Source organism: Gekko japonicus, unplaced genomic scaffold, assembly GCF_001447785.1.
Source record: "Gekko japonicus isolate JY-2015 unplaced genomic scaffold, Gekko_japonicus_V1.1 scaffold1934, whole genome shotgun sequence".
NCBI classification, from domain to species: Eukaryota; Metazoa; Chordata; class Lepidosauria; order Squamata; family Gekkonidae; genus Gekko; species Gekko japonicus.
Window position 1 is genome coordinate 106370 of NW_015173729.1, and position 22992 is coordinate 129361.

General features: G+C 44.7%; 1 protein-coding gene across 1 annotated transcript in view; it reads right to left on the reverse strand.

The window, feature by feature from the left end:
• Positions 1-10299: 10299 nt before the first annotated feature.
• SLC38A11 (solute carrier family 38 member 11) overlaps positions 10300-22992 on the reverse strand; it is a 46322-nt gene continuing 33629 nt past the window's right edge. The window contains exons 9-12 of the mRNA XM_015423418.1: positions 18685-18846; positions 15104-15216; positions 11618-11749; positions 10300-10572 (exon numbers count right to left, since the gene is read on the reverse strand). Coding sequence (XP_015278904.1) covers positions 10300-10572; positions 11618-11749; positions 15104-15216; positions 18685-18846 — 680 coding nt within the window. The remainder of the gene's footprint in view (positions 10573-11617; positions 11750-15103; positions 15217-18684; positions 18847-22992) is intronic.

The window sequence follows — 22992 nt, forward strand, 5'->3', positions numbered from 1 at the left end:
TTCACAAGAATGCCGTGGCCTCTATGGCCTGTTCACTGGCCCTCCAGGGAAAATGTTTGGTGAGACCAGATGTGGGACTAGATGGACCACTGGTCTGCTCCAACAGGACTCTACTTATGTTCTTAGGTCTGTATCATCCTGCCCAGTGATGAAGAGAATTTCTTCACGCTGCTGCCTTTTATCAGAAATCTGGAGCAGCAGGAGAAAGTTCTCCTCATCTCCTGGCAGGAAAGCACAGGCCACACAGGCTTAGCAAGCGGGTCATTGTGTTCAATTAGGATTATGGTTCCCTTGGAGAAAATGGATGCTTTGGAGGGTGGACTCTGTGGCGTTGTACCCCACTGAGGTCCCTGTCCTCCCCAGCCTCCATCCCCAATTCTCCAGGAGCTTCTAACTTGGATTTGGCAACCCTATGTGACACACCTTCCTCACAGACTCAGTAAAGGGAATAGTTAAACTATCTTAAAGAGTAGCTCGTAGCCTTGAGAGGAGGGACTGCAAAAGTACAGGATATAGGATTGCCAGCGCTGGGTGGGGAAATACCTGAAGATTTGGGGGTGGATCCTGGGGAGGCGAGATTTGCAAAAGGGACAGACCTCAGTAGGGTACAATGCCATAGAGTCCACCCTCCAAAGCAGCCATTTTCTCCAGGGGAACTCACCTCTGTCATCTGGAGATCAACTGTAATAGCGGGAGATCTCCACGCCCTGACTGAAGGTTGGCAACCAGGAAACATTTAACAAAGAATTCCAAGTCATACAAAATGACTGGAAAAGCTATCATTAAGAGGCATGACAACAGGAGCCACAGTGCAGAAACACAAGAAGAAGACTAAAATAAGCTAATGACAGAGCTCCTTTTTAAAATAGTGACAGGAAGTATGATCCATGGCCTCAGCTTTACTGGGCACCTAAGAGACACGTGAGTTCTGCAAAGTCTCTTCAAATATGCCTTCCCTCAGTTAGTTCAGTATAAATATTTGATCAAAATTATGGATCTAAATCTTGAACCAGGCAACATCGAATCTTCGCTGTGTTAATGTATAAACCCAGAAAGATTTTCAACTCCCCCCCACGCACACACACACACACACTGAAGCCATTTTAAATTTTCTTAATCTCATTCAGTCTATAATTTTTTTCTCATTATGAGGGAAGCTTTTTGCCAGTCCGTCAAGGAAAATTATAGTTTTGTGAGTGAACTGGGGTGTGAAATGCAAAGAGGTTGGGAACCAGACAGTCATCTTTTAATCAAGCAACCTATGATCCCAAACATGCCTTTTACAATTAACTAATTAGGGCTCTCTGCAGGTCATTATAGGCATTTGAATACGTTCTGTGTAGTACCTATGTATTAAATACCCTGCTTCTATTATTGCAGCAAGGATTTCCATGCCTGTCATAAACTGTAATCGGAGGATATCAAAACTAGGAATATACGGTAACTTTTTGCACATTGTGCCTTAAAGGCATAATACACCTAATGCTTGGAAGTCCAGTTTCAACATGTATTTATTTATTTTTTTCAAAAATAGGCCACAGAGGCTGCAATGGCAGTTTCCAATTTGTATTCAACCACACAACAATCATTGGTAAAATAAAAGAGAAAAAAATCTACAATAAAAATATTCCCAATAATATAGCAGCCATCTTAAAATCATTGCTGTTTTAAAAGCAGAAATGGGTACAAAACAGGTTTCAAAAGCTTAACAAAACATAAACATCAACCAAAAGCCCGGGCAAAGAAAAAGAGGCTTAAAATGAAGTCAGCTAGGACTGGAATCTCTGTGGTGAGAGAGTTAGGAAGGCCAGGGCAACCACGAAGGAGGAAAGACTGAGGGAGACAAAATGTGGGGGAGGGGGGGAGCAGATTACTCTGGGGCCCCCTGGAATGGGCCAAATCATGTGAATCCCAATCTGAAGGCTTAAATCTGAGTGGTATGAGGGGAGGACAAGAGGGAATTTTCATCTTGAAGGCTAAGGTTGCCACCCTCCATGTGGGATCTGGCATTCTCCCAGAATTACAAGTTATGTTCAGACTACATAGATCAGGTCCCCAAGACAAAATCACAGTTTTGGAGGGTAGACTCTATGGAATCACATCAACACTGAGCTCCCCCCACCCCCGGCCCTCAAACCTCCAGGAATGTCTCAAGATGGCAATCCTGCTGGGGGCCCATGGTGGCTCTTAACAGAAACACCACTTTGACTCAGAATGAGAGTAATATGAATCTACAGGGGGGAAAGTTATCCACACAAAGATTCTTTTAACACATTAGTTAGGTATTATACTTAGAGATAATCCAAAAGAATGACTTTTCTGGATACTTTTCACATAGTAAGGCTAGTTTCAAATAGAATTATTCCTTCATGTCCTTCTACTAGCGACTAATTAAAATCAGTTTGCTACCGTAAATAAACTACTTCTGGGTAGAGAATAGTCAACCTGTCCTTCAATACCACATTTCAAATGGATCCACTTATTCCAGAAGGTAACCAGAAACTACCGTTTCCTCCCCTTTTTGTCCCAAAACGACTACATTTATATACCAGCTGTTGTCCAAGGAACTCAAAGCGGCAGATACAGGCCTCCTGACTTCCATTTTATCCACACAAAAATCCTGTGAAGTAGGCAGGGGCCCCTCCTCCCAGCACAGTGATCCTGATCAGAATTTGGTACCCCACAGCTCTCTTAAAAAGCATTCCAGCATTCTACAAAATGGAGGTGCATCCCCAGTGTCTCATCTAGTTTGTCCGTGAGGGCAAGAGAACAGCTGCAAACATTCATGACAGCATGCCGATTTTGCACCTGGGTCTCCCTCTCCCCAGCCCTAATCTAGCCATTATTTATTCACTTCATTTATACCCTGCCTTTATTCCCAGTGGGGACCCAAAGCACCTCTTCTCCATTGTATCCTCACAACCACCCTGCAAGGTAGGTGAGGCTGAGAGTGTATGACTGGCTCATGGTCACCCAGAAAGCTTCTATACCATTATACCACACTGGTCCACAGTGCTAATGACAGAAGCATCTTCCAGCCCAGGCCCAAAGACCAAGCTAGAGTTTAACTTTGGAATAGGACTACTTTAATAATATTTCTCTGTATTGTTTTCTAATATGTTTTTTCTCAAGGGTGAGGCATTAAGATGATCCACCTCTGTAGCCTGGATCCAGCAGGTTTTTAGATAGCATTAAAAGATTTTCCTGCTGATATTTTCAGCACATCCATTGATGCCCTGGTTGACCTCTGGAATGGGGAAATGACCCAGGCAATTGGCATGACTGCATCTAGGGGCCCTCTTTCAGGTTGAAGGGGCCGGGCAGCCCCTTGGTTTACTGACGGGCTGTGGACATTTATGAAAAGACAGGGGAGATGGCTAGACTGCCAGTGGAGAAAGACTCGGGATGAATCCAACAAGGCACGGGCTAGAGCCTACTGGAAATTTTTTGCTAAGTATTCAGCAGATAAAATCTGTTGCATCCATTCCAACTCAGACTCTACATTAGCAGCAAGATGATCAGATGGTCCCAGGGTGCCAGTTGTCCAGTTGTGTGGGATAGCTTTCAGCTTGTGCAGTTTGAGGATATGGACTGGATTCTTGGAAGCTGAAGGCTTAACTACCTGTTTGTATGACCCTTGCCCCTCCTGGCTTCTTAAATCTGCTGGGGCGGGGCTGGTGGACTGGGTCCAGGAGACAGAAAATGCCTCTGAGAGACAGGGTAGTTGCACCTGTCTTGAAGCAGGCATTGGTGCGTCCACTCCAAAAGAAACCTACTCTGGAGCCAGGAGAATTGAATAACTTCCATTCAGTCTCAAATGTACCATTTGACTGAATGAGTGGTGGCTGGCCAACATCAGGAATCCTTGAATGAAATGGATTGTTTAGATCCATGCCAGTCTCTTTTCAGGCCTGGTTATGGGAATGAAACAGCCTTGGTCGCCCTGGTGGCTGACATGCACCAGGAGATGGATGGGGGAACCAATGCTCCCTCTGAGCTGTGGAGTCCTGTGAGCAAAAATTCTACTTTGTGAGCTACCAGCATTAAAGTTGTGAGCAGGTGATTTGGCTACTGCATAAATTAGTTTGCTCTTAAGCCATCCTTCCTGAGCTGAGACAAAAAATGTGTGAGCTGGAGCGTAAAAAACTGTGAGCTAGCTCACACTAACTCAGCTTAGAGGGAACACTGTGACTCTGTTAATTCTCCTGGACTTTTCGGCGGCTTTAGATACCATCAATCATGGTATACTTCTGGATTGCCTTCTGGAACTGTTACTGGGAGGTACTGTTCTGCAGTGGTTTCAGTCCTACCTCAAGGGTAGGTTCCAGAGTGTGGTGCTGGGGGACTGCTGCTTTGCCCTTAGCCTTTGGCCTATGGGGTTCTCCAAGCTTCCATCTTGCCCCCCATGCTTTTCAACATCTATGTAAAGCCAATGGGAGAGGTCATCTAGAGATTTGAGCTGAGCTGCCACCAATATACAAATGACACAGCTCTATCTCGTGCTACCAACAGCTCCATGGGAGGCTGTGAAAACCATGAACGGGTGTCTGGAGGCAGTTCTGGAATGGATGAGGGCTAACAAGCTGAAACTTAATCCCAACAAAACAGAGGTGTTACTGGGGGGGGGGGTCTGATCCAGGAAATGGGTTATCCCCTGTTCTTGATGGGGTTCACTCCCACTAAAGGACGAGGTTCATAGCCTAGGAGTGTTCATGGACCTGGACCTCCTGTTGGACAAAGAGGTGGCAGTGGTGGCCAGGGGTACTTTTTACCAGTGCCAGCTCCCTTCCTGGGAGAAAAGATGTTTTCCTGGCATAAAAGATGCTGCCACTGTGGTGCATGCCCTGGTAACATCTAGATTAGATTACTGCAATGTGCTGCACATGGGGCTGCCCTTGAAGACTGTCTGGAAGCTACAGTTGGTACAGAATGTGCAGCCAGTGTTGTCATAGGGATCATATCACTCCAGTCTTGTTCTGTCTACATTGACTTCCAATTTGCTTCCAGGCTCAATTCAAGCTGCTGGTATTGGCCGTTAAAGCCCTGAACAGCCTGGGATCAACAAATAAATCAGATACAAAGAAAGGCAACAGAATCACCAATAGGGTACACTGAGTCATTGCTGCCCATCATTTTCCTTGGGAGTACTTTCAGTTGCAGACTTCTGCAATGCACATTGCAACCAGTCTGAAGTCTTATTTGCTATTACATTTGTATTCCACCTTCATTTTATCATGAAATTCAAGGCTGTGCACACAGGATACCTAGCTTTCCTACGCAGGCACGAAGAAGAAATAATACCCCAGTCTTACTACTCTGAAGACTCATTCTATTCACTATGTTAGAGCAGTTTGGGAGCTGCTTCCCCATATTAATTTTGCAGTATGCAGTATGGGCATGTGTTGCTCTCCACTAGTGGCTCTCAAATAGGTAAGATCTGCTTAAGGTTTTCATGTACATTACCTTACACTTTATTCTCCTCCAATCTCTCTGTGTTTGTTGCCATGGCCACCCCTGCTGGTCTGTGCACCAGTGATCTTCAACCTTTCAGCCCACTGAGCATGTGACTCACTGAGTTGCAAGCACATGACAGGAAATCATATGACAGGAGGAGGAAACGCCAGAGCTATGACCATACTGGTAAAGCAGACTGAGAGCATAGGCAGTGGGCCAAAATTGTTGGGGACAGGAAACATAAAGCAAGTAGTGGGAGTTGCCCATCACAGTAAGGAACAAGCACTTTGGAGGAATTCTCTCCAACACTGAATGGTCTCTTCAACAATGAATGCTGCTCTTCTAACCATGCATGTGAACACAGGAGGCATGGCGCCCATGTTCTCTCCCATTAGGTCCTTTCAAAAGGCAGCCTTCTAAAAGCTTTAGGATTTCCAGCTCTTGGTTGGGAAATTCCTGGATATGTTGGGGTTGGAGCTTAGAGAAGGTGGGGTTTGTGGGTGGGAGGGGCCTCTGAGGGATATAATGCCACAGAGTCCACCTTCCAGAGCAGCCATTTTTGCTAGGGGAACTGATCTCTGTTATCTGAAAATGAGTTGTAATTTCACATCTCCAACCATCACCTGGAAGTTGGCAACACAGCCTCTGATGTCCACCTGAGAGTGCTAACCCATTGGTTAAAGTCTCTACGATGTGCTTCTGCTTAGTTACTTGGGCATGTATTATTTGTTTAGAAAATGTACATGCTGCATCTCCAGAAGACCTGCTTGAAGTGGCTTACAATTAAGATGAGAAAACAAAGCCATTAACGGGCAAAGCCCATGTCAGCCAGGGCATAGCAGGAGCACAAAATACACATGGTGTAGATAAAGGGTTGTCAACCTCCAGGCAGATCCTGGAGCTGTTCAAGAACTTCAACTGGTCTCGAGACATCAGAGATCAGTTCCTTCAGAGAAAATGGCTGCTTCAATTGGGTAGACTCCATAGCAACACAAGCCTGTTGAGCTCCCTCACCCCACCCCTCCTGAGACTCTCTAGGAATTTCCCAGTCCAGAGTTGGCAAATAATTTTGGGGTCAGAAGCAGACCATAAAATGTTTAAAAGATAAGCCTTCTTAGTTAAAAGTAGGGTTGCCAGGTCTGGGTTGGAAAATACCTGGAGACTTTGGGGGTGGATCCAGGAGAGGGTGGGGTTTGGGGAGGGGAGGGGCCTCAGCATGGTCCAATGCCATAGAGACCACCCTTCAGAGCAGCCATTTTATCCAGGGGAGCTGACCTCTGTCAGCTGGAAATCAGCTGTAAAAGCGGAAGATCTCCAGGTCCCACCTGGAGGCTGGCAACCCTAGTTAAAAGACTAGGATAAAAGGAATGTTTTAGCCTGGCACACAAAAGAAAGTAAGGCAGGCACCCTGCAGGCCTCATAGGAAAGAGCATTCCAATGGGAGGGGGGAGAACAGTTTCTGGTTGCCAAAGGTGGGTGCACAGACAGCAGGCCTTGTGAGGAGGATCTTAACTGGCAGGCTGGACAATACAAGTGGAGGAGATCTTTCAGAGGACTCCAGCCACAAACCATTTATGGGCTTAAAGGTAGAAACCAGCACTTTGAATTGTGTCCAGAAACAGAGGGGCAGTCAGTAAAGATTTTTCAGCACAGGGGTGATATGATCCCTGTATGCAGCCACCCAACAATGGCCTGACTGCCGCATTTGGGATCAACTGAAGTTTTTGAACAGTTCACAACAGAGGTCATTTCGGGGGGGATCGCCGTTCCCCCGGGTGAGGTACGGGGGGGCACATGACGAAGCCCTGCCCCCTGCTTCCGGCCGCCCCGCTTCCGGCCCTCATTCAGCCAGGAGGAGGCAGGAGAAGATGGAGGGTAAGTTGCTTCCTCCCTGCCTCTCCCCACCCCTGCCTGCCTGGGGCCAGGGAGGGCCTTCACGGGGCTTCCTTGCACTCCCGCCAGTCTTGCAGGTCCACCGCCGGGCCCCTCATGGGGCTCGGCAGTGGAGCTGCAAGGCCGCCGCCGGCTGTTGGGGGCGGGGTGTGTGGCCTTATGACACACTTCCGGTGATGTCAGGGGGTGTGGCATATGCTAATTAGTTATGCTAATACGTTCCACTGTTTTTCTACGAAACGACCCCTGGTTCACAAAGACATAAAGTGCATTACAGTAATCAAACTTGGATATGATCACTTTTCAAGGAAGGCCGTAACCGGTACAGCAGCCAAGGCTCGTAAAAGGTGCTACAAGCCACAGAGGAAAGCAGAGCCTCCAGCTGAAGGCTAGGATCCAGCAGCACCTCTAGGCTTTGAACCTATGCTCCGGAATGGTCCAGTCCAACAATGGTGGCAGAAGGAAATATTTTATTCCACTGTTACTGAGCCAGCCTTGGACCAAACCTTGGGGAAGCAGTTCCTATACAACATACTAATTGGGCCAAACCTTCAAAACTTACAGCAAAAAAAAAAAAAAGTTATATACCCAAGGAGAGTCTATTTACAATGAGAAGCATCTCAATTCAACCTAAAATTTTCCCAAAAATCCCTCATAAAGGTTCCTAATTTGTATTTCGGGAACTGCCAAAGATCTCTAGCTCATTTGCTGAGCTCTGGCTCTTCCATCTTGGCTTCCTTCCCTTGTTTCCATCAGTTAAATCCCATTAAACGCAACACAAATGTGTTCTATATTTCCTTAATGGCGTTTTGTGGCACAAGGAAACTGCCTCTTGGGCTTTCATCTGATTACCTTGCCAGTGAAAGCGAGGGCGGCTGTTTCAATCTGAAACAAATCTAAAAATGGTGCAGAAAAAGATCATAGTGCTGGAGTCACTCAGGGGGGGGGGGGGAATGTGAGGCTCTTGGTCTTTAGACCAACAATAACTCAAAGCATAATTGTACACTATATTTAGTGGATTATTCTAATTCATGATAAGAAGTTGTTTCCTGAAACTGTTAAAGCTTGGCTTGATTTTTTGAGGCCAATTTAAATGTGCGTGTGTTTGTGTGTGTGTATTTATAGCATTTTAGACAAGATTTCCTGTTCTGGGTTTGTATAGAAATATTGGGAATCTATACAGGGTTCTCTCCATGTAGCGCTGCCAGCTTTTACTTCTGTATTAAATAAACTAGAATATAGAACCGTTCTCTGTTGCAGAATCTCTTTGGTTTTCTAAGGGAGGCGGAACAAGGCTACTGTCCACTAATATTCTCTTTGGAATTATTCTTTTGTAAAATGAATGGAACCTAAACAGCATGATAAAAAGTAGAGACATCACCCTGCCAACAAAAGTCCGCATGGTCAAAGCAATGGTATTCCCAGTAGTCATGTATGGCTGCGAGAGTTGGACTATAAGGCCGAGCGCCGAAGAATAGATTCTTTTGAACTATGGTGCTGGAGAAGACTCTTGAGAGTCCCTTGGACTGCAAGGAGATCAAATCAGTCAATCCTCAAAGAAATCAACCCTGACTGTTCCCTGGAAGACCAGATAATGAAACTGAAGCTCAAATACTTTGGCCACCAGGCTCCCCCACTCTCATCCCGAACATAATGGCTGAACTGACAGACATCAAAGTAAAGAAAACTATTTTAGAAGCTGCAAGGATGAATAATGGACTTAAACTGCAAGACACCCAGATTCAAGTGTATCAGGACCTCCCACCAGAGATTTTAACAGCACGTCGTACCTTGAAACCTATTACACAACGTCTGGCAGAAAAACACATCAGGTACCGTTGGCTTCCACTAGGACATTTATATATAAGGAGCTCATTTGCAAGTTAAATATATGCTGGGCAAGGGGTGGCAGGTTTCTGGACAGCCCAAATGTAAGAACCTGACATCAGTGTGTGGCCTATGTGATGCCAGCACTTCTCGTCAGTAAGTATCCAATGCCTGCTCTGCAGAAGGGAGAGACGTGACCAACGGACCCTTCAATAAGATTGCACTCGAATCCATATGAACCCTGCCACAAGCCACCAGCCATGGGGTGGTATGCCAACAGTGCCAGGCTGGTTTAGCCAGACACCCCACTGTCACGACACTGCTGGCAACTCTAGTGGGAGAAGATCAGCAACACTCCTGATGTGCACACGGAGGTGTTTCAGATGTGTGCACTGGTTTTCATCAGGCTTAGGAAGTTTTTCCTCTTCCCATCAAGAGTCCTTTTCACCTGCTCATGACAACACTTGTTCCATATTTGCACTGCATGCACCCCGCCTCTGGTTTCCTGTAGCCAAAACATGTTAAAGGCACTACCAATGGTCTTTTATGGGTTTTGTTTTCATGCAATAATATTAAATTGATTTCCCCGGTTGTCCATAGGAATGTCCTGTATGTAAGAAGTCGCCCGCTTTTCTAAGTGCCAGGTTGTGGGCAGCACAGTGTAGTGTTTGGCATTTAAGTTTAGGATCTGGGAGACCCAGGTTTGAATCCCATCTCTGCCATGAAAGCTGTTGAGCCGACCTTGAGCCTCTCAGCCTGACTTAACTCAACAGGGCTGTTGTGAGGACACAATGGGGGTGGGGAATGATTTGCAAGCCGCTTGTGGTTCCCACTGGGGAGGAAAATGGTGTGGCAATATATAAATGAAACCACATGATGGGAGGCTACAGATGATGGCTCACCTCTGGCTCCAGGTGGTTGTCTGAATCCATTCCGTGAACCATTTCACTCATTTCTGTATACAAAAAATCCCCAAGCTTTAATATTCGTGTTCTAAAAAGGGTGATAGCACACAAACTAGAGTTTTATACGAGGACCTAACCAACAAGTATTTTTTAAAAATGGATAACCGGTCTCATTAAAAACCACATTTACAATTGACTGTGCTTGCTTGGAAGGCTTTGTTTAAACTGAGGGTTGTTGAGTTGGCTGAGAAGATGGAGGTGTGTTATTGTAGAGGGAAGAGTTTCCAGGGAAGCAGTACGGCATTTCTTTTCCATGGCCGCACTCCTGGGGATGCAGGACTGTCATCACAAAGCCAACGATCATCACCAGCACACCTACAGTGAGGATCAGTGCAGAGAGAAGCTTATCAGGATGGATCCATCGCTCTTCAGACAGCTTCAGGTAACAGGCTGCTGGCAGGATGAAGACCAGCGGAGTAGCACTGAGGACCCCCTGCAGATAGGAAGAGAAAGGCTGGATGAAATTATGCAGCAAGTCTGATGGGTGCACACCATTTGTAGTAAAGTATACGCAAAATGCATCCAAGCCAGTGGAACTGGAGGGAAAATGCAACGAGTAAAACTCTATGTCTGCAAGAGAAACACAAACCTATTTTTTTTTCCTACTAACAAAGAAATTCCAAAACCTGGTAATTTTATAAGTTGATATGGGTTTCCACCAGGGTAAGAATTTTTAAGGAAATACCCCATGGTGTCCATTTTCAATTGGAGAAACAATGTAGGGAAAACAGTTCACATACACACCCCTTCTCCAATGCCATGGCCCTGACCCAACTTGCCTCCCACCCTGCAGATGGTTTTCAGGGGCAAACCACGAGGCTCCACCATCATGCATCGTTTGGCACAGGGAAACTATCACTGGCCCATAACTGCCACTAAGCTTCAGAGCAGAGTGTCTGAGCCTGGCCTGCCCTGGCCTCCTAAGCTGAATTTTTTAGCTCCTTTCTACACCACACTCGGTTTCCAGTTTCATGTTGTTTAATAGGAAATAAGGCAAGGTAAGTAACCAAGCTCTGTTTATTCCTATATCTGAGTATCAAAAAGCTGAATGTAAACTGCATCCTTGGCCAACGAGGAGACTACAAGACTGGAAGCGTCAGCTTTGCTTCAGCCAGCATAGTGTAGTGGTCAGAGTGTCAAGACTATGATCATGGAAATCCGAGTTCAAATCCCCCACCCTGCCACGGAAGCTTCTCGAGTGACCTGGGGCCAGTCACACACACACGCTGAGGCTAACCTATCTCACAGGGCTGTTGTGAGTATAAAATGGAGGCAGGGAGATTATAATAAATAAATAAATAATGTAAGCCAGTTTGGGTCCCCACTGGAGAGAAATTCAGACAATTCGGTTCCTTGCTTCCGCATCTAGCTCGGTAGCACGCATCACCTTCCTTGGTCACATGACTCCATCTTTATAAGCCGATGGGTTTTTTTAAAAAGCAATTCAGTAGTTAGGGTTAGCACTTGGGACCACTTACGTTCAGCTCCAAAACGATTCCCAGGCAGTCGTATGCTAAAGAGATGCTTGTAGCCACAACCACCACTACAATTGTCAAGGTGGCGTGCCAAGCAGTTGTGAGTTTCCCGTTGAAAAACACATTGGCCATGACCTAAAACAGAAATGGAGTCTTCAACACTGTTTGTTGCAGGCACCTTATTTTAACGAGTGGCATCTCTTGAAAATGCCACATTGTTAAGGGCAAGAGAAAGGGAAGGCGAGAATGCAACTTGAGACTTTGGTGAAATTGCCCCCCCCCCCCAATTAATAACTGCTCATAGTATTTCTTTTCCAAAGATTATTCCAGGGTTGCAAATACCCAGCTTTGACTTGGCCAAGCCTGGAGTCTTTTCATACATCTGGGAAAGAGATCTATAGTTAGACTTTAAACACCACGCTCACACTCCGGGCGGGGTGGTAGGATCCATCTAAACACCCTGAAATCAATCCACTCAACCATCCAAAGGAATATTAAGCCCACTGGTTTCTATGGGCTTAACTATCCAGGCCTCTGAAACCATTATTATTGAGTGCCAAAGCAATTTTCAGATTTTCAGCCTGGTCCTTGCAATGTGTAGTCTGAAGTATCGGACAGAGAGAGGGGGTATGGGTGTACGTTCCCAAGTAAATTCCCCGTGTTTCAGCATGGCAGCTCATTGCTGGCTATATTTAGGCACGTCCCAAGTCTTTCAACAGGGCTCATTCACACAGAAGCCTGCACAGGCAGTGACTTTAGTAGCCCTTTCATTATTCACATTGCAAGCCACTGACTATGGAATGCTCTATTATTTTGTATTGAAGTTATGCAGTCTAAGCTAGTTTACCTTCCCGCTTCTCAGCCGCCGCTAAAATAAGAGTTTGGAGCTCTATACAGCTAGCAACGGAAATGCCATGACTCCGTTCAAACACACAGCTGTTATCCACAGCAAACAGGCTAGGACATTTGGTGTAGTTCTTAGCTAGGCTCTGAGAGAGTAGAATCTGGGAGATTCCCGTTGAAATCCTCAACCTGCCAGGTAAGACTGCTGGGTGACCTTGGGCACTCTAACAGCCTAACCTTCCTCACAGGGTTGCTGTGCAGAAAAAAAGAGGGGAGAACGTTAATGTTCCCTCTAAGCTGCAGAGTCTTGTGAGCAAAAATTCTATTTTGTTAGCTAGTGGCATTAAAGCTGGAAGCGAGCTGCTGCATAAATTAGTTACCGTTACTATTCCAAAAAATAAAGGACTTTGGAGAATTGGCCGGATTTTATGTGAACAAGAACAAAACGAAGCTTATTTGTAAAAATATGACAAAACAAAAACAAGTGGAACTGCAAGACCTGGTACAATGTGAAGTAGTAAAAAAGATGAAATATTTAGGTATTGAGTTAACGGCAAGAAATATAGACTTATATAAGAACAATTATGAAAAATTATGGATCAAGTTAACTCAAGACTTTAAGAAATGGGATAAAATGAACTTGTCATTGATGGGAAGAATATCAGTTATAAAAATGAATGTCCTACCACGTTTGATGTTCCTGTTCCAAACAATACCAATACTTAGCAAGACGGATTTGCTACTTAAGTGGCAACAAGAATTATCAAAGTTTGTTTGGGCAGGCAAGAAACCGAGAATTAAGATGAAAATTCTCTGTGATGCTAATGAAAGAGGAGGATTGCAGCTACCAAATCTTAGACTATATTACGAAGCGGTCTGTCTAACCCGGATGGAACAGTGGGTGAAACTAGACAATGATAAGCTATTGGGGTTAGAAGGCCATGATTGTAGATTTGGTTGGCATGCATATTTGTGGTATGATAAGACAAAAATGGATAGCTCTTTTAAGCTCCATGTGGTAAGAAAAGCACTGTTTGTGGTATGGATGAGATATAAAAAATATTTCCGTGATGTAAGACCATTGTGGATTGTACCAGTAGAAGTGTTAACATCTTACTCAAGACATAGAGACAAGGATTGGTTGCCATATAAAGATTTAATTAAAAAAGAGGGAACAGAATGGGTAATGAAAAAGCAGAATGAAATCGAATATGAATATGAATGGCTGAAATACATGCAAATCTATGATCTTTTTAGATCAGATAAAAGAAATTATGGTTTTAGAGAGGAAAAAAATGAAATTGAAAAGGTATGGGAGAGTGGAGGAGGAAAAAATTGGAGTGACTTTAAAACATATCTGGAAAAGAACTGGGATGTGAAACAAAACTTAATATGTTTAGATCAATATTAAGTCAAATGATGTTATCTTGAGATTGTAATGATAAGAAAATGATATAATTGATGATGTAAAGTAACGTGGAGTAGGGGGGGAAGCATTGCAGGAAGCCACCGGAGGGAGGGGAGGAAATGGGAATGGGGTAGACAATGGAAAGGATGAAATGGTTTAATTATAAATGTTGAATTCCTAAGAAAATAAAATTTGTTTACCAAAAAAAAATAATAGTTTGCTCTGGAGCCATCCTCTCTGAGCGAAGACAAAAATGTGTGAGGAGGCTAAAAAACTGTGAGCTAGCTCACACTAACTCAGCTTAGAGGGAACACTGGAGAACAGTGTTGCGAGCTGCTTTGGGGTTCTCAATGGGGTATAAGTATAAATACATATTAGCCCAGATTTTTTAAAAAATTGCCATGAACATGGGAAGTTGCTTACAAGTCACAAAAAAAATCATACAGCTAGAAAATTTTTTGAAATTCTCACTGAAGCATTTTTTATTCCTAAGGAGACACTCCCCCCAAAACTGCCTCTTTCGGAATGAAACAACAAAGCCCCAAAACAGAGCTCAAACTTTTACAGATATGTAGATTACTTTTTTTAATTGCAACCACTGCTTCAAACTAGGGTAGAAACACAAAATGGGGGGGGGGCTTGGTCTATGCCCGATATATCTGGCCCCACTGTTGGTCCTCCTGATGACACCTGCTATTTTTGGCCACTGTGTGACAGAATGTTGGACTGGATGGGCCATTGGCCTGATCCAACACTGGCTTATGTTCTTATGTAATACTGTATTGTAGCTGAGGGTGGCAGAAATGGTATAAATTGTATTCTACAAGAGAATCCGTCATACCCAATATCACTGTGTATTATAATAAAATCGCAGTCCTTGCTAGCCTTATGGACCAGGGCAGAAAACATTCACTTAGTAGGGCTGGGAAGTTTAACTCCAACTTGCTGCATTTATTAAAATGTGATGTGCTAGGATTTTACAAATTTAAGGAGATCAGGATTTTCGGAGAGCCACTGTGGTGTAGTAGTTAAGAGGGTTGGGCCAGGATCTGGGAGACCCAGGTTCAAGTCTGCAGTCTGCCACAGAAGCTCGCTGGGTGACCTTGGGTCAGTCGCACACTCTCAGCCTCACCTACTTCACAGGGTTGTTGTCAGGAAAAAATGGAGAGGAAGAGAATTATTTGTAAGCCTCTTTGGGCCACGGGGAGGAAGCTAAGGTATAAATCGTTAATGCTCACCTCTCTGGTAACAAAGCATTCTAATGGGAAAGTCAGGATGACAGTGACCCCATAACAAAACCTTCCAAACATAGCAAGGTCATCATCTCTGCAATAATTTTCAAATATGTCTCCTGGGGAAGTGGAGGACAAGAAGATTAGTTTCACATGCATAGACACAGGGTAGCCCATTCAGATGATCCACCAAAGGGATATGTGGTAGGGAATGTGTGAAGCATGCTTGGCGCGCCAACCCTGCCTCCAATGCCGGTGGGTGTCCATGAGCACCATGTCAGTCGATATGGTGTGGGTTGGCTCCTCATGTGTGGTTCAAGTCCTAGGTGTTAGCCAAATTGCTTTATTTACAGCAATTGGCAATTTATAAATGGGTTCTTGCCAGTTTATACCAAGGTCCTGTTCCCACCAAGGGTTACCAGTAAATATATCTCATACAAACAATACTGAAGCACTCACACATTCAATCACGTTTCTAAGATTTACAGTCAGAAATAAGCACAATTGCATTAGCAGGTAGGGGTGATGGTGGGCGATACTTATCTGCCTTGCAGCTTGGTTGTTCCAATGAAGAATGGAGGGGAAGAAATGGAAAATAAAGGATCCACACTACCAGAACTAGCCGGACTGTGTGGGGGTCTCTTGACTGCAGATCAAGAGATCAAAGTAGAGGCAAGGGTTGGGGATAGCAAGTGGGACTCAAGGGGAGTAAAAGCAGATAGGTGTTGATGTGGGGACTGCTAGCTAGGAAGGGCCAAGTGAATGGTCCCTCTCTTTTATAGGGGGTCCAAGAGATGGGGGGTAACTGTGCCAACCTCTTGACCCACCTACCTGTTAGTCCGTCCCAAAAACAATCCTATTGGTTGCATGTGGGAAAGGGGAGGTTACCTAAGAGGGGCAGCCAATATTGTAACCTAAAACCATACTCAGAGTATGGCATCTGGACAGGTGTGAAACCTAGGCGTCAGGATGCCCCATTGTAGTGTTGATGAAGCAGGCCAGTCTCTATGATAACCAAATGTCCATTTGGCAGGAAATACCAATGCAGGAACAAAGCAAGACGATGGGTAGTACATGACCACAAACAGTTTTGCAATGGGGGCTGTCTCTTCCTGAGGTTGTTGTTCCATTGCTCGCAATAATGGAGGTTTGTGCTTCTTCACCAGGCTGTATAACCGTGTAGCTGAAACCTTATTTACATGTAAGGCATGTGCAGGCACCTTCTATGTGTGGCGTCACAACAGGTGACCTAAAGTGTACAGCTTTCTGAGCCTATGTGTGTGTGCACAGTCCATTATGTGTAGCCATAAATAGTTCATAAAGCAAATATCAAGCTTATTCTCTAACATAGGTTAAATGTAGAATTTCAACAGCATGCGGGAAAGCCTAGGGTTACCCTGAACCCTGTCTGGTGGGGACAGGAGAGGGATAAAAGTCGAATAAATTAAAAATAAACAAAAACCAAATGATGCCGCGACACATACAGAAGCTGCTGAAACTAGACGTGGGGCCAGCACAATGGGTAGGTGGAAGGGTTACCATGATCCCCGCCACCCGTTCACCCGGAGGCACAGGGCTGATAGAATCACAGAGTTGGAAGGGGCCATGCAGGATCTGAACTGTATTGTCTGAACTGGCCCATGGCTAAGAGATTAATTGTATAAGTTTGTGCATGGTCACTCAGAGGCAGTGTTCCCTCTAAGCTGAGTTAGTGTGAGCTAGCTCACAGTTTTTTAGACTCCGGCTCACGCATTTTTGTCTTCACTCAGGAAGGATGGCTCCAGAGCAACCTAATTGATGCAGCAGCCAAATCACTTGCTCACATCTGTAATGCCAGTGGCTCACAAAGTAGGATTTTTGCTCACAAGACTCCACAGCTTAGAGGGAACATTGCTCAGAGGTAAACCCCACTGTGTTCAATAGGGATTACCCCCAGGTAAGTGTGCACAGGACTGCAGCTTGCATTTCAAGCAGAATACGGATCCAGGCATTCATGAGAACTATTTAAGCATTGCTAACTCAATTTTAGTGGCTCAAAGTGTCCTGCAACGAGATAAAACCACAAACACTCTTCAGAAATGGCTATTGGTTATGCATGCTGGGTAAGATCTATTTTGCTTTTTTTTTAAAAAAAAAATCATTTCCAGAATCTGATGTTGTTGACAAACTGTATTTTGCATTCTTCACGCTAGGATAGCTTTGTAGTAATATTTCTGGCAGTTGTTTTTAAGCCAGCATGTGAGCCAGCTTAACCAGAAAAACATACGGTCGAAACAAAGAGATTTCCTTTTTGGCTGTTATTGTTAGGACAAGAACAATAGCGTAAGGCATAGTAGAGGCAGACGTCTGGGGAAACAGGCTTCCTATGCAGCCCGATCAAAGCTGGACTGGAGGACTTCAGGTATGTATTAACCACAGGAGCCTTTGTAAATATATGGCTGCAGAATGAATCACCACGCTGGATCCTGCCGATCACTTCCAAGCAGGCGTGGGCGATTTCCCCTGATTCCTGTCCCCCATGGCAGACACCCAACTCTCCCCTCATGCTGCTCCTGGGGGTCCCCTGCATTTCAAGGGCATTTTGGGCTGCAGCGGCAAAGGCAGGGGAAGCAGAGAAGTCATGCTCCATGGATGGAAACCCTTCCATCAGTGGAGATTTTTATCAACAGGAACCAAGACATTGTCTTTACTGTAGAATACTATCACGGGGATATTTGTAGTTGGCAAACTGAAAAATTTAATGTGTTGTCGCTATAGCAAAAGACCCGAGATGCAGTACCACTTAAGAGCTAGTTTTCTTAAAGCAGTCCGCACAAGCTGCTTATTTTTCAACTATCTGCAAAATTTTCTAAGAGACAGATAGCACATTCGGATCCCCCACAAGCACGAAAGCTGTTACATATGGCAAAGGCCGGTTCTAGATTATCCTTTGCTTCATCTGATCATAAGCATTAATAGTATATTTTCCCCTTCCAAGCCAAATTTACTACAGAGGTAATACATTTCTGAAACAAATGATTTCTGAGGCCTGAAGCACTGGGTAGTGGTTAGAGTGTCAGACTAGGATCTGGGAGACCCAGGTTTGAATCCCCATTCTGCCATGGAAGCTTGCTGGGTGACCTTGGGCCAGTCACTCTCCCCCAGCCTAACCTACTTCACAGGGTTGTTGTGAAGGTAAAAGGGAGGAGAGACGAGGGATGGAAGCTGCTCTGGGTCCCCACAGGAGAGAGAGTTCAAGTACAAATGGAGTAAAAGAAAAAGACTCTTAAGTATCCATAAAGAACTATAAACTGGCTCTTTTATATAAAAAGGGGGGAAATTGGATTCTCTGTGTCACAGAGTTTATTTTGTGTAACTTGTGTCAGCCTAAACTCAGTCACGTTCTTGTAAGGACACTGACTTCAAAGGACTAACAATGCTTAGGATGGCACTGTGAATTCTGTACTCAGTACTAAACCCTACACACAGCCCAGGCTATTACTAGCAAGAAAAGGGAATCCAAGACAAAAGGGCTAAATTGGATGTTTGGAGTGGGAACCCAAGGGGCCGAGTAAATGACAAACATAACACTTGTCAGAGCAACTTACCTTCCGTATATCCCCTGAATGTCACATATCCACAGACAGCAAACACCAAGCTGATGAACACAGCAAAGGAAACAGACACGTGTGTCACGCGAGCCCAGTTGCTTAACGTGGGCTCTTTCAGAGAGCCATAAATTAAGAAACTATTGTGGTGGCAAACGAATGCTGAAAAGAGACATGAGGGTTAAATGCTAATCATGCACCAAACACGTCTTGAGGAAAATAAAAGCTGGGACAAATATATTGCAGAGCAGCAGAAATGCCAGTGTGAAGAGCTGAAAATCACAGACATAATCCAAAGCAGCACTGACTCCCACTGGCTACTGTGGAAGACTTGACCCCATGTTTAATGGGCTCCAATTATGGAAACTGGTGCTAAATGAAGTATTATTCCTAACCCCATGGCTATCACTAAAACCACCCACACACTTCTACCTAACCATTTTTACCCTGCCCTTCCTCCAAGGAGCTCATTGTAGTATATGTCAGTCCCCCCCCTTCCCATATCATCCACACAACAACCCTGCAAGGAAGGTCAGTCTATAGGAAAATGACTGGCCTAAAGTCATCCAATGAGCTTCCTGGCTGAGAACAGATTCGAACCTTGGTCCAAATCCACCACTAGGCCTCATTTAGCACCACTTTCCACATCTGTGAAAAGCCAGTTTGGTGTAGTGGTTAAGTGTGCGGACTCTAATCTGGGAGAACTGGGTTTGATTCCCCACTCCTCCACTTGCACCTGCTGATGTGACCTTGGGTCAGTCACAAGCTCTGGCACAGCTGTTCCTGAAAAAGAGCAGTTTGTGTCAGAGCTCTCTCAGCCCCACCCACCTCACAGGCAATGTTCCCTCTAAGCTGTGGAGTCCTGTGAGCAAAAATTCTACTTGGTGAGCTACTGGCATTAAAGTTGTGAGCGAGTGATTTGGCTTCTGCATAAATCAGTTTGCTCTGGAGCCATCCTTCCTGAGCGAAGACAAGAATGTGCGAGCCGGAGACTAAAAAACTGTGAGCTAGCTCACGCTAACTCAGCTTAGAAGGAACACTGCTCACAGGGGAGGGGAAGGGAAAGGAGTTTGTAAGCTGCTCTGAGACATCTTTGGGTAGTGAAGGGCGGGGTATAAATCCAATCTCTTCTTCTTCTTCTGTAATGTATAACAGGTGTTACCTATATCCTAATATCACTGTGACCAATGTCTCTCCACCCCAGCTCCACATCATTGGCTGCTGCTTGAAGTGTGTGGGGCCAGAATGAAATGCTGTGATGTCAGGACATGGCTATGTTCTACTAGATATCACTAGAGGTGGGAGAAACAGCTGTGGATGCATATTTCCTGGAATATCTAGTGTTTAATTTACAGACCTTTCATAAGTAAAGAAGAAACCATTCAAGATGGCTATTTAATGCTATTTCTTTCATGTGACTCTCAGCCTTCACTGCATGATCTTTTTTCCTCAAAAAGAATTTATTGCTACCCTTCACATCCATCTAACTATGTCACCTAACTACTCCCTTTAGTGTATGGCAGAATAAAATAAGAGATGGCAATCTCTAGAAACAGTGGGGGCCCAAAGCAGTTTACAACATTCTCCCTGTCTGCATTTTATCCTCACAGCAACCCTGTGATGCAAAGTAGGCTGAGAGTAGGTGAGTGGTCCAAGCTTCCTTGACACATCAGTCCCACAGATCCTAGTCTGACACACTAACCCAGGGGTGTCAAACATACAGCCTGCAGGCCAGAACTGGGCACTGCAGGGGTCCTATCTGGCCCACGAGCAACTGGCTCTCCTCTGCTTCCTGCTTTGCAACTCGCTTTTGCCCAGCTCTCTCCTCTCCTGCTTCCTGCTTTGCAAAGAAGAGAAAGAAAGCCAAGCCTCCCTTCCCTCGATTGGCTGAGTGCTCCTCCTCCTTCGGGGAGGGGGGAGGAGAGAAGCAGAGAGGGGGGGGGGGGGGAGGAAGAGGGAGAGAGAGAGAGAGAGAGAGAGAGAGAGAGAGAGAGAGAGAGTCCCATGGCACCATTAAGACCAACAAAGTTTTATTCCAAGTATAAGCATTCATGTGCAAGCACACATCTTTAGAGGGAGGGGGGAGTGAAAGAGCAAGAGAGAGAGAGAGAGAGAGATCCCCCTTTCCACTTCTAACAGATGGGGGGCAGAAAGAAACCTAACAGCACAGCTTGCAATCTTTATTAGTGGAAGGAAACAAGAGTCCGGTAGCACCTTGTGGTGTCCTGCTTATTGGGGAGACTGTTTCTCCTTTAAAACACACTCTTTGTACATGAACTTGGTAGATTTCTGCTGCCACCAGGAATTAAAAATTCCTAATCTCTCTATTTTGTAGAATGACCTAGTGTCTGGGCTTTTCAGAGGACTATGTGGCTCTGAGGAAGGACTGTTCTGATTTCTGGGATAAGTTTAAACAAATAATGATTTATTTATAAAAGAACAAAATAGATTTCTGGGTATTTTTAAACTGTTGTTGAAGAAAGAAAATATAACTGACAAAGTTTGGCATCACACACAGTCTCTCATACACCAAAACTCAACTCTGACAGGTTTAGACACTCAGTCTAAACTCTCTTTATTTATTTATTATTATTATTTATTGTTTCTACTTGTATCCCACCTTGTCAGACACGCTGGCTCAAGGCGGCTAACAAGATTAAAATATCATAGAACAATACAGTTAAAATAGTTAAAAATACAATACAAAATTAAACAACATCAGTTAACAGATTAAAAAGACAAACTAATGATGGCGGTATTCCAAATCAACCCAATGATAAAGACAGCATCAAACAGGGTCAGATGATGGCAGTATTCCAAATCAGCCCAATGGTAGAAACAGCATCCAACAGGGTCCCAGGCAAAAAGAAGTTCCAGGGCACATTCGTCAGTGGCAGCTCCTAATCGAAAGCCTGGTGGAAGAGCTCCATTTTACAGGCCTTGTGGAACTGTAAAAGGTCCCGCAGGGCCCTAATGTCCTCCAGGAGCTCATTCCACCAGTGTGAGGCCGCCACTGAGAAAGCCCTGGCTCTGGTAATAGTCAGTCTGGCTTCTTTCGGACCAGGGAGAGTAAGGCAATGTTGTGACCCTGATCTCAGTGCTCTCTGGGGCATGTATGGGGAAAGGTGGTCCCTCAAGTAGGCAGGCCCCTGACCATATAGAGCTTTAAAGGTTAGAACCAGCACCTTGAACCGAACCCGGTACGCTATAGGCAGCCAGTGCAGCGTCCTCAGCACAGGCTGGATATGATCCCGTGTAGAGTGACCCATCTTTCTCATATTGCCACAAAGGCTGAACTCATTTCCTCATATAGCCACACAGGCTTAACTCTCTTGCGCATATATAGCCACACAGGCTAACTAAACTCCAACTGCTTCCTCTGTCATACAGACTCTCACAAAACCTCTCCACACTCATCTCTTCAAGAACACAGAATCACCTTCGAGACATCTTTCCTCCCACACTCTCAGTCATCAGCCAATCACATCACACTTATCTCCCTCTATCACTCTCCTTACATTACTGCAGTCACACTAAACATTTAAAGAAACACACAAACCAAAACATGAACTCATTACACACCTTAACAACTAACAAAATTTGTGGCAGGGCATGAGTTTTCATGAGTCACTGCTCACTTCTTCAGATGCAACTAGAATGTGAGTCCATCTGTCTATTTATCTTGAAGAGTGAAGTGATTTCAGATGCCAAATAACAATAGCAGGCATTGGTAACAAGAGAAGAAACCTAGGTCTCAATTCAGTCCAAGAAGATGCATTGTCTTGAGGTTCATAATCAGTTGCAATTCAGCGGTCTTTCTTTCTAATTTCCCTTTGAAATTCCTTTGTAAGAGAACCACTACTCTTAGGTCAGCAACTGAATGTCCTTGAAGGTTAAAATGTTCCTCCACTCATTTTTGAATGTTGTGGTTTCTAATAGCAATAGAAAGAGTAAGAGTACAGTAGCCTACTATCCCTCTGCCTATCACACTTAATTCAATCAAGCCTGCTATTACCATTTGGCATCTGAAATCTTTATAAAATTTATATCTCCAGTACCTTGTGTTACATTTTATGGCACACATGGCCCAGCCTGACAAAGTGACATTTATGTCAGATCCGGCCCTTGTAACAAATGAGTTTGACCACTCTGCTTTAAGCACTACATCACGCTGAACTCTCAACTAAACCAGTTCACACATTTTTATCTTGCCCATCATCCAAGGAGCTTAGGGTGGCATAAATGGTTCTCTTCTCCTCTGTCTCATCCACACAGGAACCCTGAGACGTAGTTTAGGCTGAGAGGTTG